Below are 17,227 nucleotides of genomic sequence, written 5' to 3' on the forward strand. Positions count from 1 at the left end.
GATAAAAATAAGTTGTTGAAACGTTTGGACACTCAAATTAATGAACTATTCATTCAAAATTCAATAAAAGACTCTAAAGTGGTTAAGCCAACGAATAAGAAAACATTACTTTAGAATTTTGGGGTAGTGTGTTTTTAATACTAAACAGCGCAATACCCCGCCCCCCCCGCCCCCCCCCCTCCCACAAATAGATAGATAAATGTGAGACAGAAAGAAAGATAGTTAAAAAAGATAAATACAATTATAATATCCAACGAAATAATATCATATTTCAAAATAAAATTGATAGAAAATTATATAAACAAGGATGACAACATCCATAAGCAGCGAAGCTCAATAATTATCAAGGTTATCCGGAAACAACTTAACTATGGAGCAGTTTCATAAAAAAAACATTAAACTAAAAAAATCACAAAACCTAACAATCTAGCACCTCAACCAATGGGCAAATCTTAATGAAACTTTGTGGGGTTATGTAAATTATGAAGATATTTAATCCCTAAAATAAAAAACTCAAAAATCTAGGAATCAAAATAGCACCCCAATCTCAATAAAACTTAATAAAAGTATGCAGAAAATTATTCAATCCCTGAAAATTTCAGCCGTCTATCTTGAATAGGTGTTAAGAAAATCATGAAAACTTAAAAATGTAGTAATTGATCTAGCACCTCAATTTATTGACGAATCTTAATGATACTTGGTGAAAATATGAGGAATAGTAACATAGTTAATCCCTGAAAATTGCAGGTGTCTGTCTTTTATATGAGTTGAGAAAATCACATTCTCACATAAACGACCCCTTAAATAGTGGATGTAAATATTCTTTTTTTCTCCCTGAGGTAGTCATTTATTTCCCTGAGGTATCATTTATTTCCCTGAGGTATCATTTATTCCCCTGAGGTATCATTTATTTCCCTGAGGTAGTCATTTTTTCCCCCTGAGCATGGCAATCGGTGAACAGAATCTCAGTTCTGCACCACAAGCCTTGATGGCAACCAGTGAACAGAATCTCAGTTCTGCACCACAAGCCTCGATGGCAACTGGTGAACAGAATCTCAGTTCTGCACCACAAGCCTCGATTGCAACCGGTGAACAGAATCTCAGTTCTGAATTTTTTTTTGGAAGATTTTCAATTTTTTGAGTGGAGATTTTAGAATTTTTATTAATTACTAAAAGAAAGCATAATTACCTCAGGGAAATAAATGACTACCTCTGGGAGAAAAAATTAAAAACCAAAATTAAACCACATTTTAGCATAAAAATGAGTTTTTGTTTAAATGAGAATGATATTCCTATCCAGTTTTTTGTTTAGGAATAAATATTTTTTTCATTCCTAAACAAAAAACTTGATAGGACGGAAGGACGGACATTTCCAATTATAGAGTAGATTCGCTACTAAAAAAAGGATAATTATAACCATGAGTAGCAAATAAAAACAAAATTATCATCATGGTACAATAATGCATTTAGTATAAAAACATTTTTAAGGCTCTTGGCAGGCAATGTCAGTACATCGCTAAAATTGATTGTTATAGTACAGGCAGAATTACATACCATAGTTAGTTATAAAGTAGATGCACTAATAAAAACATAGATAGATAAATGGATATAGAATATACATGGATTTATTGTCAGGGGAAAATTTAGGTTGCTAACATGAACCTCATTTATTGGTCAATTGGTAAATTAAGTAGGAAGATAGTGAAATGGGTGAAGGTTGTGTTATTGTTTCTTTAGCCAGCTGTGCGTATCACAATCGCTTTATTAGTAGAGTACATGAAAATCTGGTGCAACATCCAAGTAATAATAAATCCAGTAGATTTTCAACTGTGAATATTGAATAGAAGAGAATATCAAATTTCAAAACAAATATCTAAATAGTGTTTGTTTAACAATTTATATTCTATTGTCCAATTTTTAAAAGCAAAGCTTTTCTATAATTAGTGTCGGTCCGTCCGTACGTCCGTAACGGATAGTTTTTTTCGTTAATTTAGGCATGTTAGAATTGTCCTATCAATTTCAAACTTTGCATGGTGATTCCTTTAGTAGTTTGGTATGATTTAGAAAGCGTAGCAACTCTATAGTCATTACCAGAATGTCCGTCCGTCCATTTTAAACATGTTGATTTTTTAAAAATTTTAACAACAAATTTTAATGGGATCTAATTATCCGATTTATCTGATTTTTCGCATATTGACTCCTGGAACAACAAAGTATACTGTTATAAGCGAAGCAACTCTATAATCAAGTCCTAAAAATGTAAGTATGTCCATAAACATTATCCTCTATCAAGCAGTTTTTCAACAAAGAAGGTGTATTAACTTTTTTGCTTTTTATTTAAGATAGCTAGCCGGTGCTTTTAGTAAGTAGTAGATGTAAAATTTTTCATAGAATTCAGATATGCAATCGGTTTTTTTGTAGACCTCTTATTTTTTAAGTAATTTAAGTTTTTTAAAAAAATAATTAAGTCGGTTTTAAGGTACTAAAACGCAACAAAATAAAAGAAGAAAATGGCCAGTATGAACAAAAATAGTAAGATCTTTAATTTGACACCTTACTTTTAAAATTCTGTTGAGTAATTATTGAAAAAATCTATTTTTTTAACCTCGGTTTAATAAAAACTTTAAACCTTAATATTTTCTCAAACAGACATAAAAACATGGGTTCATATATACCTTTAGAATCAGAAAAATATTATGAATCCATTCTAAGCAAAATTGAAAAAAAGTATAAACTTAAAAAAATAAAAATGGCCTAAAATATTATATTTTTACAGGCAACACTTAATTGTAACTATTAAACTAGCCAATCAAAAATCTCTAAAATTGACGAATCAAGAAGCTTCAACTCAAAACTTAACCAATAGAATTGACAAAAAAAAAGGATAATGTTCAAACAATATATACAATAGATACTACAATAAAAATAGTGATACTTAACATGTAAAGAATGAAAAATTATGAACAAGTATGCTTCAGTCTGTTTATAAACTTCAAAACAATGCAGTTAAAAATGCATTATTGTTTCTTGTGTTTAAAAAATATCTGTTACAGTGTATGTACATTTGTTTAGGTTTTGTTCAAATCAACCCTTTAAAGCCGAAAATTATGATTCTTAAATTAACTTATTTTTTTATTATAGTTTTATAAAACTTTTTCAATTTTGCTTAGAATAGATTTGTAATATTTTTCTGATTCTAAAGGTATATATGAACCCATATTTTTTATGTCTGTTTGAGAAAATATTTAGGTTTAAAGTTTTTATTAAACTGAGGTTAAAAAAATAGATTTTTTCAATAATTACTCAACAGAATTTTAAAAGTAAGGTGTCAAATTAAAGATCTTACTATTTTTGTTCATACTGGCCATTTTCTTCTTTTATTTTGTTGTGTTTTAGTACCTTAAAACCGACTTAATTATTTTTTTAAAAAAACTTAAATTACTTTAAAAATAAGAGGTCTACAAAAAAAAACGATTGCATATCTGAATTCTATGAAAAATTTTGCATCTACTACTTACTAAAAGCACCGGCTAGCTATCTTAAATAAAAAGCAAAAAAGTTAATACACCTTCTTTACTTACAATTTTGCTTCAAATCTTATACATTTATATTCTGATTATTAAGTTCTGACACTATACAAGTGTTAATGTCCGTTTGTCCTACCGTTTCAGTGCTTCGCTTTTATGGGTGTTGTCATCCTTGTTATATACAATTTTATTTCTAAAATTTGGGTGTGTCTGTTTGTACGTGTAGTAAGGGAAAGCTTGTATTTTTGATGTTGGTTTCTACTCATCTTCATATAAAGATTCCTCTAACGATAATTTAGGAAGCATAGCAACTATCTAGTCAGTAGGGGGGTCTGGGGGGGGGGGTTAGAGCTGTGCCAAACCCCCAAAATTAAAATTAGATAATCATAAAATTGATTTGGCTTTCAATAGAGCTATTCTTAAGTCGACTAAAATTTAAATAAAATTAGCAACTAATTACATCTGAACCTCAATTTTTTTTCAATTGTCTCTTTATCTATAATGAATTGGCTTTGCTGTCATGATATTTACATACTGGTTGGTAAGGAATTTTATTTCTTCTTCAACCTATTTTACAATTAATTCAATTCAATTCAGTTGGTCTGTTGGTTTTTAATTTAACAAGAATGACAACATTTATAAAAGCGAAGCTCTAAAACGGTAAGTCTAAAAAACATAAACATTAGATTAAAGTGTCAGAACTAAATAAGCAGAATACAAATATGTGAGTCTAAACAAAACTGTGAGTAAAATTTTAGCAAAAACTGTTTAAATACAGGATACATATTTTAAATGGACGTACGGACTTTCTGGTAACGATTATAGAGTTTCTATGCTTCCTTAGTCGTACCTAATTGTTATAGGAATTAGCATGCAAAGTTGGAAATCGATAGGTCAATTCTAACATGTTTAAATTACCTTTATCTACAGGGGGTGGGGTAGATTATCCCCCATCCTCAAGGATCTCTAAGGGGGTTGGAAGGTGGTAGTAGACGGCAACCCAGGGATCTAAAGGGACAAGACATTGGCGGATAAATTGATGTTCATCCCCAGTGATGATGCACATTATTATCCTCTTCTTTAGATTACAATTATTGATTGAAACGTTTGGACACTCAACTTAATGAATCAACCAATAAAATTCACTAAATTCCCCATAGTTGTTAGGCCAACGAATAAGAAAACGCTATTATAAAATTTGGGGACTAGTGTGATAAACAGATAATGTCCTCATCTCTCTGACGGTAACCTATACGTTATTTTATATTTTAAGCATTGAAAAAATCTTAAATAGTTTTCCTGGGGGAAATATCCCTTATTTTATTAATTTTTAAGGTACTTAGTGCCTACCCGCTGTTTTCTTTTATTTAAACTTATCAAAACACACAACAACAAATTTAAGGGAATTTTAAATTTATAAACATGCTTGAAGTTTTAATTATTTAGATTTTTTTGTTGATCTGTCTACAACTTACAAAAGCTGGACCAATTATTAGGAAAGTTTAATAAGATGGTTTAAGGCTATTTCACGTTTTAGATTTATGCCTTAGGAAAGTTTTAGGCTATTTTATTGTCCCCTTCTTACCCCTTTAAATACAGATACCCAACTAAAAAGAAAGGTTGACTTTTAAGAGTCATAAAGAATAAAGATAGATGAATAGAACAAATGACAAAGAAAAAGGATGAAAGTATCAGAAAAAAAATGATAATGATATTTTAAATATGTATTTCTCCCTGATAAATTTTGAATGTAATCTGATAACTAGAGTGTAATATGCTTGCACTGAGGCTACTTTATCTATAATACAAAGTAGCTTGATGTCTGTCCGTCTGTCTGTCCCTTAAGATCTCGGTAACCACTGAACCGATCAGATTCTACTCTTCAGGGTATATACCTATTGGTCCTGTGGTGGTTTTAAGTTATTTTCTTGGGGGGAGAGACACCCCCAACCCCCCAAAAAAATGAAAAAATCCCCCCCATTTTTTTTTTTTTTTTTTTTTTTTTTGTATGGATATCACGCCAGGCTACAATTGAATCAAGATAAAAGTAAGTGCCGAGCTCTGTTTACCGGTTTTACCTGGAATGATTATGGTTTTATGTCTAATTTCACCATACATAGGTCCCAGAGCTCGGCACTTACTTTTGTCTTGATTCAATTGTAGCCTGGCGTGATATATTATTACTTGGATATTACACCAGATTCTCCTTGTACTCTAAGAAAGTGACACTTACACCAAATAATATATTTTAACTGTTCTTTCTTAACCCTTAACCATCAGGCTTAATTCCGGACCTTAAAGATTGCTGGAGACCTTGATGATCAGTACCTGCAGGATCATAATTGGATCCTTTAATTTACTTGAACACTTGAATTTCATATTAGGATCTACTACTATAGGCATTGGGGTAGCATAAAATACTTTGTTTAAGACAAAAATAGTTTTGCTTTTTACCTGGATAACCCTGCTTGTTTGCTGGCATTCTGTGCCCGCCAGGTTGACGATATTCAAATAATCACAAGTCACTTAGATTACTTCCACACACAGGAATGAAACTCTTTCCCCCGACCGCTAAGCTAAGGGTTAATATCATAAAACCTCGATTTGGGGCGGAATTCTGGAGGTTGCCGAGCCCTGCAAAAATGAGTTAAGGTTAAACTTTTCGTTTGTTAAAATTTCGCATATTTCGTTCAGGTAAATTGAGAATGAGAGTGACAAGGGAATATGGTCATATCCCTTAAAGTATCCAGTGGAACACATACCCCCCCCCCCCCCCTCCCACCATCCGACCCAGCTTAGGATAGAGCTACTCTTCATTTTATCACTTTAGCACTTAAATTAAAAAACTTTTATGTAACCGAAGTCCCCTGCTAAAAAAAAATAAGTATCTTTTTCTATTTTTATTTTGATATTCGTGGAAAATTGTCTGTAATACGATGCTATACCAATTTTTCAGCTAGGCTGAGAGCCGGTTCTAATCCAGCGTTTATTAATCTGTTTCTAAGCCATACCAGAAAGTACACTTTTTCCTTTTAACCATAAATAATCCTTACCATTTACTCTTATTTTTTCCCAAAAAAAAGTCATTGGGCGAGGGGGGTTTATGCGGTCCAGACTTGACATGAGGTAAAGCCCCGGGAATATTCTTCTCGTATTTATGTAAGATTCAGATCTCTTTATCTTAATCTTTCCCCTTTCTGTTTACAGTAATTCAGTGATCGCTTCTCTAAAAAATCTGAAAATAGAAATGACGCAAATAAGTACAAAATTTACGCAAATTTATGATCAGTTTTCGTGTTCTTTTGAAAATGCAACATATAATGATAGCTATTAAAACAATTTTCAAGCATAACTTTTATCTTATTAGGATAACAATTAAATATTAATTATAATTAAAAGAAAAATATTTTTACCATATAAAATTCGTGATCAAACACCTAATTGAAAAAAAATGCAAGACATAGCTTTTATTTTAAGAAAGACTAGGGGCAACGAACGCCCCCAAGAAGCCTCTAGGTGTTCTTAAGGTGGGAGGGGGATAAGTCAACCGCCCTTCTACTTCTAGGTATGAGCCCAGCCCACAATTAGGGGAATAAAAACTCACTTACCCCCCCCCCCCCTCCCTCAAGTACCCAAAGTTGTTCTACTATTATTCCTAAGTGTGTAAACAAACATTATTAGGAGCAAAGCTACTCTATAGCTTGGGTTTGTATGTACGTCCGTTCTTCAATAAATTAAAGTCACGATTCTATATCTACATTAGTCTGTAAATTAATATACATGCTTTAATAAATACAAAGTTTTTAAAACATTTTCTCTAATTCGTTGGCTTAAAATTATTGAGTGCTTTTATTACATCTTAATTGGTTGATACTAACTTGCAATGTCCAAACTTTTTGACCAATAATAGTTATTATATTTGGAAGTGGATATTACCCCGACTTCAAGTTATTGTTGCGCTACTTATGTACCTAAATGTCCTTGTTATAATATAAAAGCAAAGCATGTATTGAATAGATTACTATTATGTACTTAATAACATACAATAGAAGTAGTAATACATAAAGCACTAGAAATATAAAATACCAATATAAAAGTAACATGATGTTTGTCTGTCTATTAAGATCTCATTAACAACTATTCAAGGAAGCTTTTCTTTAGTCCCTTCTAATACAGAACTCCTACGTGATAAGGTTACAGCCGCTAGTTTCATGTATCTCAATGTTTTGGTTTAAAATAAGAATCGATTCCATAATATTGTAGTTATTTATAGCATGGAATACAAACGACGGCCAAGGCTAACAAAACTGATATTAATCTTATGATTTATATTTTAATATTCTTGGAAAATTGTCTGTTATACAATGCTATAAACGATTTTTCAGTATGGCCGAGAACTGGTTCTTATCCAGCTTATATTTAACGGTTTCGAAGCAATACTGTAAAATGTTTTTTTTGTCATTTTCAAGTATTTTATTGCTGCCCCAATGCTTTACCTATTTATCCTTGTTTATTTTTATACTTGCCGGGGTTCTTAATGGATAAGACAATTGACGATAATTGGTACACATCCCCAATGACGATAAACAAAAATACCCCCTCTGTTGTTTATTGGCTGAAAGTTTGGACACTTCTAGTTTAATAGCAAACAATCAATATTCAATCAAAAGACCCAATCTAACAAATACGATAACGTGGTTAAAAACTTTGGGTACCATTGTAATTTACAGTCCAATGTCCCCTCCCTGCCTGGGTACTTGATGGTTAGTTTGATAGATTAGAGGAAATACATTAGTAACATTGTATAACAATAAACAGATGTAGTATCACTTCTGCATGTATTCATACTTGAAAGTGTAGCATAATATCGCACAAAGCCACTATGGCAAATAAGTGAGAACATCTTTAGCAGCGAAGCTACTCTATAATTCACTTTGTCTGTCCTTTACACTGTGAGGGAAATGTGATTTTCTCGGCTTCTAATATAGATATACAGCTAATTTCAGTGTAGATTCCTATGATAATGCACATTTAATCTATATGTTTTATCCGCCTGTCAGAAGATGTAAACATTAACATTTTAATGTTTTGACTATTCTGTCAGACTGTTTATATTGAATGTTTTGCACTTTCAGATGAAATAAGAAAATATAAATTAAAAAATATCAGCAATTATAGAGGTTATATTTTTTCCTTTGAATAACCACTGCGGGTGGGACAACCTTCCCAGTACCCAATATATCCTAACTAACCTGACCTAGAGTTATAAACGAACATCGAAAAACTACCTCTCCTCTCCTCTTCATTTCCATTTTTTTAAATAAGGAAGGGGGCATTGCTTGCAAGAAATTTTAAGGATAATTGACAATCAATTTGTTTAGCCTATTGATTGTTTCCATTAAATTAAACAAACTGGCCTGTTATCAATTTATTTACCTAAATAAATTATGGTACAGGTTTCAAGTTCAGAAATAAGTTATATTAGATGTTTCTTTATTAAAGCTTAAATTATGTTATGTCATAATAATGTCTGTATGTCTGTTAGGAGCAAAAAATCTCGGGCCATCTCAAAAAACGATTTTCTCACAAAGGGTCTACTAGATTTTTAAAGTAAAGCCTTGTTTTATAAATTCATTTTGATACCATGAATAGAACCAAAGGAATGCACACGCATATTCTAAGATATTTTTGAAATCAGAGTTTTCTGAGATATGCGTTTTAACCTTTAACCAAGGGATTTGGAAGGCATTAGTAGAATTATATTGGCTGTAATTGAATAAAAATATGAATATCTAAAGCCATCTAATTATATTTATTTATCAGCTGAAGCATCTTAATGTTACTGCTTCTCGTGTATAGATAGCATTGGATGCTTCTCATGGCTGCGACTTACAAGCCCTGCGCTGAAGAGGAAGAACAAGCTATTAAGATTATGTTTATTTGTCTTGAACAACCGATTAAACAACCACATCTTCAACAACCCATTTAACAACCACAACTTTAATCAAATTACTAGCTGTCCGTACAAACAAACTAAATAATTGTTGCCATAAAATATCAATTCATTTTTGGTTCTATAAGTTTATATGTCTATGTGTCAATTTGTCTAATTCTCTTAAGATTTTAATAGCTACTTAATCATTTAGCTTCCACTATTCGTGGATATACCTATTAGTTATTGGATGGTTCTAATCTATTATTTTGGTTAGAGAAAAAAATACTGAAGTTGTATTTTTAATTTTAGAATTTTGGCTAGAGGTGAAGGCACCAGTTGCATCAAATGAAGAGCTGCTTTATTGTAAACTAGCAGCTAATCACCTAGACACCTCTAGGGGAACTTGAAGGGGGAGGAGCTCCTTCGCTACAGACAAAAAAGCTTACTACTTTTTATAATAGGACATAGATTTTTAGCCTTAAAAATATGTGGTTTATTTTGTAGCTAATATTATCAAATGTTCAAGCATGGGCCCTATAGGGAATTTACATCAGAAAAACTGACTTTGTCCGACGGACGTACAGCTGGACCTGCCCTAGTTTATAGAGTAGCTTGTGCTACTAAGAATAAAAATTGCTACACTGCTTTGGAAAACCACTTTAATTGCGAATAATCTCCTGTATTGTGAACACCTATTACCCAGGCACCTAGAGGGATAAGACAATTGACTATGAATTGATATACATCCCTAATTATGATAAATAAAATTAGTTAAGGATTATTGGGTAAGGCACTACTTGTATGCAACCTACCAATCAAACTTCAATAAAAATACCCAAAGTTTTTAAACCAAGGAATATGATAGTTAAAACATAGTTTTAAAACTTTGGATAACAGTGTAATTTATAGCCCAATGACCCCTCCCTTCCTCCCTGCCTTTTACCACGTCTCGATTCACATTGAAGATGACATTAGGGATACAGGGATAGGATAATGGTGTCAAAATAATCTCCGAAATAAATGTGTTTATTTTAGTCTTTATTTGAAAGCATTTATATTTTAGTGAATAAAGTTGTTTTTGGCGGCTTCTCCCCTAGCATTTAGAGGTTTTGTAGTGAAAGGGGGTAGGCGAAAATAGCCAAGAACCATCTTGAGACAAATGTTAAGCTTCCCTAAAATATAGAACCCAACTTATTCAATGGTTAGAGATAACCTAATAAAAAGACTTATGTAATAGGATTAGTCTTTTATATGAACACTGAATTTTTTTGAGATTTTCAGTTAAAAATAATTATATTTGTAAAATTTGAGGCTTTAAGCAAAAGTTCAATTGCTTTTATTAAGCTCTTAAAATAGCTTGCTTTCAATATATTATTTATTCTTTGGAGGTATATTTAGAAAATTTTAATATTTTTTCGGGGGTTGTGGGTGATTGTAAAAAATATAAATAGATTCTAGTTTTTTTTTGAGGAAAAGCAATAGATTTTCAGTAGGTTTTTTTTAAATACAGCCTTAAGAACAGCTGATTGTGAGAAACACCGGCTTTATATAGCTGTTTTTAAAATTACTACCTTTTAAGCTGCTTCAGAGAAACACCGACTTTTAGTTAGTTGTGAGTGACAGAGAAAAACAAATTGTTTTCGTGATCACTTGCACCCATTAACCTTCCTCAATCTACCAACAATTTGCAAAATTGAAATTATCAGGGAGGGAGGGGACTTACACTAGTATAGTACACTAGTCCCCAAAATTTTTTAATAACATTTTCTTTTTCGTTGACTTAGCTTTGGGGACTTTTATTAAATTTGATTGTTTGGTTTATTAAGTTAATTGTTCAAATGTTCCAACCACTAATAGTAGTCTATAGGAGGGGTGATTTTGTATATTACCGTTGGGAGTGTACATCAATTTATCGGCAATTGTCTTATCCCTTTAGATTCCTGAAAATTATATGTGCCGAGTTCAGTAAGTGTTTCCTGTTTAACTTTGGTGTTGTTATTATATTAACATTCTCATATAATGGATATATGATATACGTGGATATATGGAAAATAGGGAAAAATTTGACGGGTTAGTAATATAGAACTCATTTATTTGTCAGTTCGTTCATCCATTAAAAGGAGATGAAATGGGTTAAAGGTATCTTTATTTTAGCCAGCAGCGGGCATCACTTTATCAGAGTAAATGAAAATCAAGTTCAACATCCAAAACATAATATATCTTTTTTTTTTTTTTTTTTTTTTTTTGCACGCCATTGAATCCATATTTATTATTTCATGCTAAAAATTATTATTATTATTATTACGTATTTTATTGGTTTTTAATCAGTTTATAAACATAAAATCACAAAAATATTACTAAAAATATAAAATTGAAATTATTTACAATTACTATATAAAAATAAATTTGGTTTCTTTCATGTGTTCCGTCTTCTTTGAAGATGTGTTGAGTGCTGGTAATTTCTCGTCTAGTCAAAGTGAGTGCAATGGCATCTTTTTCATTAACACAAGGATTTTTGGTTATCCTGATTATCTGTTTACCCTGAGCCGTCAGCTTAAGAAACTGAAAAAAAAAGAATGAAAGTTTAAGTTAGAAAAAATTCATAGTTGAAAGAAATATTGACAGATATTAAGAAAGAGATACAAAAACTAACAAACAGATTTTCTTAATGTCCCTGTAATAACACTAACCCTTTTATCCTCTTATCCACTTATTATACGCATTCTGATATTTTGGGAAACGCATAAATATTGCTCTAAAATTCTTTAAAAACTCTTTTAACATTGACAATACAGGTTTAATTTTCTTATTTCTACATTCAAAAAGAAACCAAGCTGAAATAATAATTTCTGTATTGATTATTATAGCTTTATAGAATGGTATATTAGACGGTGCTCCCAAGAGAACATAATTGGCAACCCATGTTATATTAGATTGGTAAAGAAAAGTGTTAAAATATTCTAAAAGTAATTCTGTATTTGATGAACAATAAAGATAAAAATGACAAGAAGTTTCTCTAGGGGTGGGAAGATTTAAAGCTATTGTACATTGTGTACATGCTGGACTAGTGTCACTAAATTTTGATAAATTTGCATTAAAATGAAGAAGATTGTTAGATAATTTAAAAGCAAAGTCTCTTATGTTCATGGGAAGATAGGATAATCGCCACATGCACATAAACCTTGATTCTCTATTTATATCTATTTCATTACTGAGCCACATATTTCTAGTTTTAACGGGTTGACAATTAGTTAACATAGATTTGGATATAACTAAGAAGTATCTAAAATCTTTTGCTCTCAAATTGGGCTTTGAAATAAAGACTAATATTGAAACAGATTTTTGAGAAAATTTTGTTTTACACCTATTTAAAAATACTCTTAGATTATGTTTCATTCTTATAAATTCATTTGGGGTTACATAACAGGAAGATTTCCTGCAAAATTCATCATAATTTAAAACATTGCCAAAGTTTGAGATAAAATTACTTAAGGTAAGATTTTTTAGTTCATTACCATACCTTAACCATGAGTTTATTGTGAAGAAGTTGTTATTGATCATATTTCCTTGATTATCCGTGAATAAATGATTATTAACAACTTGGGCAGCGAGAATGTTTCCACTAAATTTCCAATAATAATCACAAAAACGTAAAAAAGCTTTAACTAGATTGTACAAAATTGGGTTAGATTCTGGAATAATTTTATCAATTTGTATAGACAAAGGGTTTTCGGGATCTGCAAGATATTGTCTCAATTCTTTACCCCATGAATCATTTGCCTTAAGACCTTTTAAAAAAATGCTAACTTTAAGACTAGTGAGAAATTCTTTTGGGTTAGGCAGGCCAAGCCCACCCTTGCTACAGTCAAGAAAAATTCTATCCTTTGCAATCCTTCCCCCTTGTTTTAGAAAGCCTACAACACACTTTTCAAAGTCTGCTAAAAATTGGTCTGTTGGTTCGAAAATTGAACCTAGATATGATAATTGTGAATAAAAATATGTTTTTATAATAGAAACCCTTCCAGGAATACTAAGATTGAATAAATTCCAAAAATTGCGCAATTTTACAACTTTTGCCAATATTTTGTCCCAAATTAAATTAGTGTCATTTAAAGATTTGTGCAAGCTTAGACCTAAAATTGTGAAATTATCTGAAATTTCAAAATTCAGTTCCTCAACTTTTCTTATAAAATCTAAATAAGGTAACCCACCAGTTATTATAATTTGAGTCTTAGAGTTGTTAACTTTAAGGTTTGATAATTTTCCAAAGCTGGTCAAAATATCATAACATTTTTGGAGAGATTCTGCCTTTACTTCCATGAAGTTTTGCATATCGTCTGCAAAACCACTTGCTACATTTACTTTATTTTCATCTCTGTTAAAATTGTAAGGAATTGAATTTGGAATTTTAAGAGTGTTTGTTAGACATAATTTTATAACGAGTGGGTTTATTGCAATTTTAAATAAATTTGGAGATGGAAGGTCTCCTTGAATAATACCTATTTTATTTTCAAAATTTTGTGTTAAACCGCAATCAGTCAAGATACAAGATTTTCGGTTTTTAAAAGTAGAAGATACCATTAAAATAAATTTTGGACCAAAATTAGAGAAATGCAATACAGATTGTAAGTAGGTATTTCCTATTGTATCAAATGCCCTCGAAAAATCAATTATTAGACTTGCTAAAGGAGAATTTGTGGAGTTTGATTTTGAAAGCAGTTCATATACATTTATTAAACATTCTTGTATAAAATACTGATCGGAATAAGCTTTCTGAGCATTGTGTATTATGGAATCTACAACAGTTTTTAATCTTAAATTTATAACTCCACTATATAGTTTATAAGGAGATGTAAGAATACCAATGCTACGCCAATTTTTAATATTAGAAAGATCTTTATCTCCACCCTTTGGAATCAAATTGCTTCTACTTATATTCATCATACCTCTTAACTCCCCTTTATTAGCCATATAGTTAAAACCATGTAACATTGTATCTTTAATTAAATCCCAAAAATGTTTAATTGACGCCATAGGTATGCCATCTAAACCAACAGCAGCATTTAAATTAGCATTTTTAAGCACGGTTTCAAGTTCAGACATTTGAATAGGTGACTCAAGATTTAATTTATCTTCTAGCGATAATTTAAAAGGGTCAAAAATTGGATCATTTTCATTTCTTTCAAAAAATTCTTTAAAAGAAATTTCTGGCTCAACAGACGTGCTAAAAAGTTGTTTAAAGTGATTAACAATAAAATTTTGTCTCTCATCATCATTTTGAATAATATTCCCTGAGTAGTCTTTAATCAAAGATACAGATTCATGAGAGTTCTTATTTTTCAAAAGTTCAGAAAAGCTTCTAGTGCTTTTCTCATGGTTTAATAAGTTAAAATAATTTGTGTTTTCCAAAAGTCTAGATTTTCTCTGTGTTCAATTTCCAAAAGTTTTGCCTCAGTTTCTTTAAAATTAACAGAATTAAAATCACCAATACTTCTTAAATATGATAATTGATCAGACAATTTATTTTTTTCCTCCTTTGTTGTTTTAACATAAAATGACTGAAATGATATACATGTATTTTTTATTTCATTTAATAAACATTCTAACATTAAGTCCGGTTCCAACTTAGTGTTATAAGATAAAAAAGTTTCAATACTGGGAAAAAGTGAACAGTTTTCTTCAATTTCATTACTATAAACTTTAATTAAATGTTTACAAAATTTGTCATTGGGTAGATTTAAGATCGTTTTTTCAAGCCCCTGAATATACAAAGATAAAATGTTAATCCTATTAATTAGTAGAGTTAATTCATTTTTATTTGGAGGTTCTGTATTATCAACCATAAAGCTGTACACAGAAAATTTTACTGTAGAATATAAATGTTCAATATTAAGTAGGGAGCTATCAATAACTTTTGGTCTAGTAATATTCTTACTTTTTCCAAAGAAAGTGACAGGTTTATGGTCAAAATATTTTGATAGCCTATTTGGATATTCAACTTTTTTGATTAATGGACTAAATTGTGGGCTTGCCAAACAATGGTCAATCCTTGACCTATTTATAGCTTGTTCACTAAAAGGAATATAACTATAAGTTTTTAAATTTGGATACAAAAGTCTAAATTTGTCTACAATAAATCCATCCCTTATCCATGAAACTAAAGTTTTTGTGTGAATTAAGTTAGGTATTGCGCTCATGTTAAGAATTTCATAATTATTCAAAACTACGTTAGAATTTATAGGCAAATCACAAGTTAAACAGTTCAGATCTCCCAAAATAACAAACTTAGAAATTCCAATACTTTCAATTTTTTGTTTTAAGAGTGAATAAAAATCTTTATTTTGAGATTGAGTTGGACCATAACAGTTAATGATAAGCATTCGTTCATTATTTATATGCAAATCAACGATAATGACATTTTCACACCTAGATTTAAATATTCTATAAACTTTATGACAAAAATTTCTCCTTATCATTGTGATTACACCACGATCCCCTTTTGTGCTATTAAGATAAATATCATAATTTCCGAATTTACTTATCATTAAATAGTTTTTAAGAAATGTTATATTATTACCCACACGCGTGTCTTGAAGTAAAATTATATGTGAATTTGTTTTTAAAACTGCATTAATTTTCATTTTAAACTTCCCACCATCTTTATCTAGAGAGGCCAAACTTAAATTTAGCGAGTTCATATTTTGACTTATAACTTTTACATTGTCTAAGCAAAAAGAATTTCCAGATGTAGGCTGGTTTACTGGGGGAGGGGGACTTAAAATTACTTCTTCAAATATTAATTCCTCGCCTTTTCAAATTTAGGATCCCCTAAAAGCTTACAAAAAGACATATAATTTTTCTTCAAGTTAAAAAAGTTTATCCCTTTTTTGAAAGATAAAACTGAACCAAGAGACATAGTGTAATGTTTCAAAATATTTTTTTGCAATTTATGAGAAATGTCAAAGTAGAGATATGGATGATAAAATTGGGGTAAATTACAACCAAGGGCAGAAGGGGGAGAATGTAAAAGGGGGAATAACATTTCACATCTATAGTAAATATACCATTTAAAAGTAACAACAAAAAGGAGCAGTTTATATAAATAATGCATTATTTTGACAAGAATATTTTAAATCAATGATTATTTTGTTTACTCACATTTGTATATATTTACTAGAGAAAGGTTGCAAGAATTTGGTGTTTACAAGCATTGCTTGAGGCGCAGGAGTTTTAAAACTTTCTAAAAATGTCCAGTTAGTACCCATCCTTGTTCTGTAAGACACCATTATGGATTTTCCGGTTGCGCTGGGCCTAATAAGAATTTGCTTAGAGGTTAAATCTATGTCCTCAGATTTAACATTTTGGTACTTTTCTCTTAAACTTTTAATAATAGGAAACAATTGTTTAGGCCAATGAAAGTTAACATCTAACCCCTTAGTCTTTAGAGCCTTATCTAAAGTAGCCTTTCCTTGTTTAGTTTTGGATTTTAGTAATACTGGAACGATAAACTTTTCATTTTTCTCAAATGTTTCTTTTGCTAATGGGGTGATTACTACGTCCGATAAAACTTTAGGGGTGAGAGTAGAAGAAAGCTTTGTCTTCACCGTTTCAATCATAGAAATGTCAGAATCCCTATCAATGTAAACGCCTAAATTCAAGTTGGGGACCTTACTACTTAGAGAAGCAAGCATGGTTTCATTACACAAATCTTTATACCCTGCTGACCTTTCGATATCAGACACAAGGTCGCCAGAAGCCACATTGA

The 17,227-nt window shown here is 30.8% G+C and overlaps 1 protein-coding gene across 1 annotated transcript in view; it reads left to right on the forward strand.

Moving 5' to 3' along the window:
• The first annotated feature begins 943 nt into the window (after positions 1-943).
• Positions 944-17,227, forward strand: part of LOC145333223 (uncharacterized) — a 41,395-nt gene continuing 25,111 nt past the window's right edge. The window contains exon 1 of the mRNA XM_080178364.1: positions 944-1,043. Coding sequence (XP_080034490.1) covers positions 944-1,043 — 100 coding nt within the window. The remainder of the gene's footprint in view (positions 1,044-17,227) is intronic.

Source organism: Acartia tonsa, chromosome 12 (assembly GCF_053477335.1).
Source record: "Acartia tonsa isolate MP-2025a chromosome 12, ASM5347733v1, whole genome shotgun sequence".
NCBI classification, from domain to species: domain Eukaryota; kingdom Metazoa; phylum Arthropoda; class Copepoda; order Calanoida; family Acartiidae; genus Acartia; species Acartia tonsa.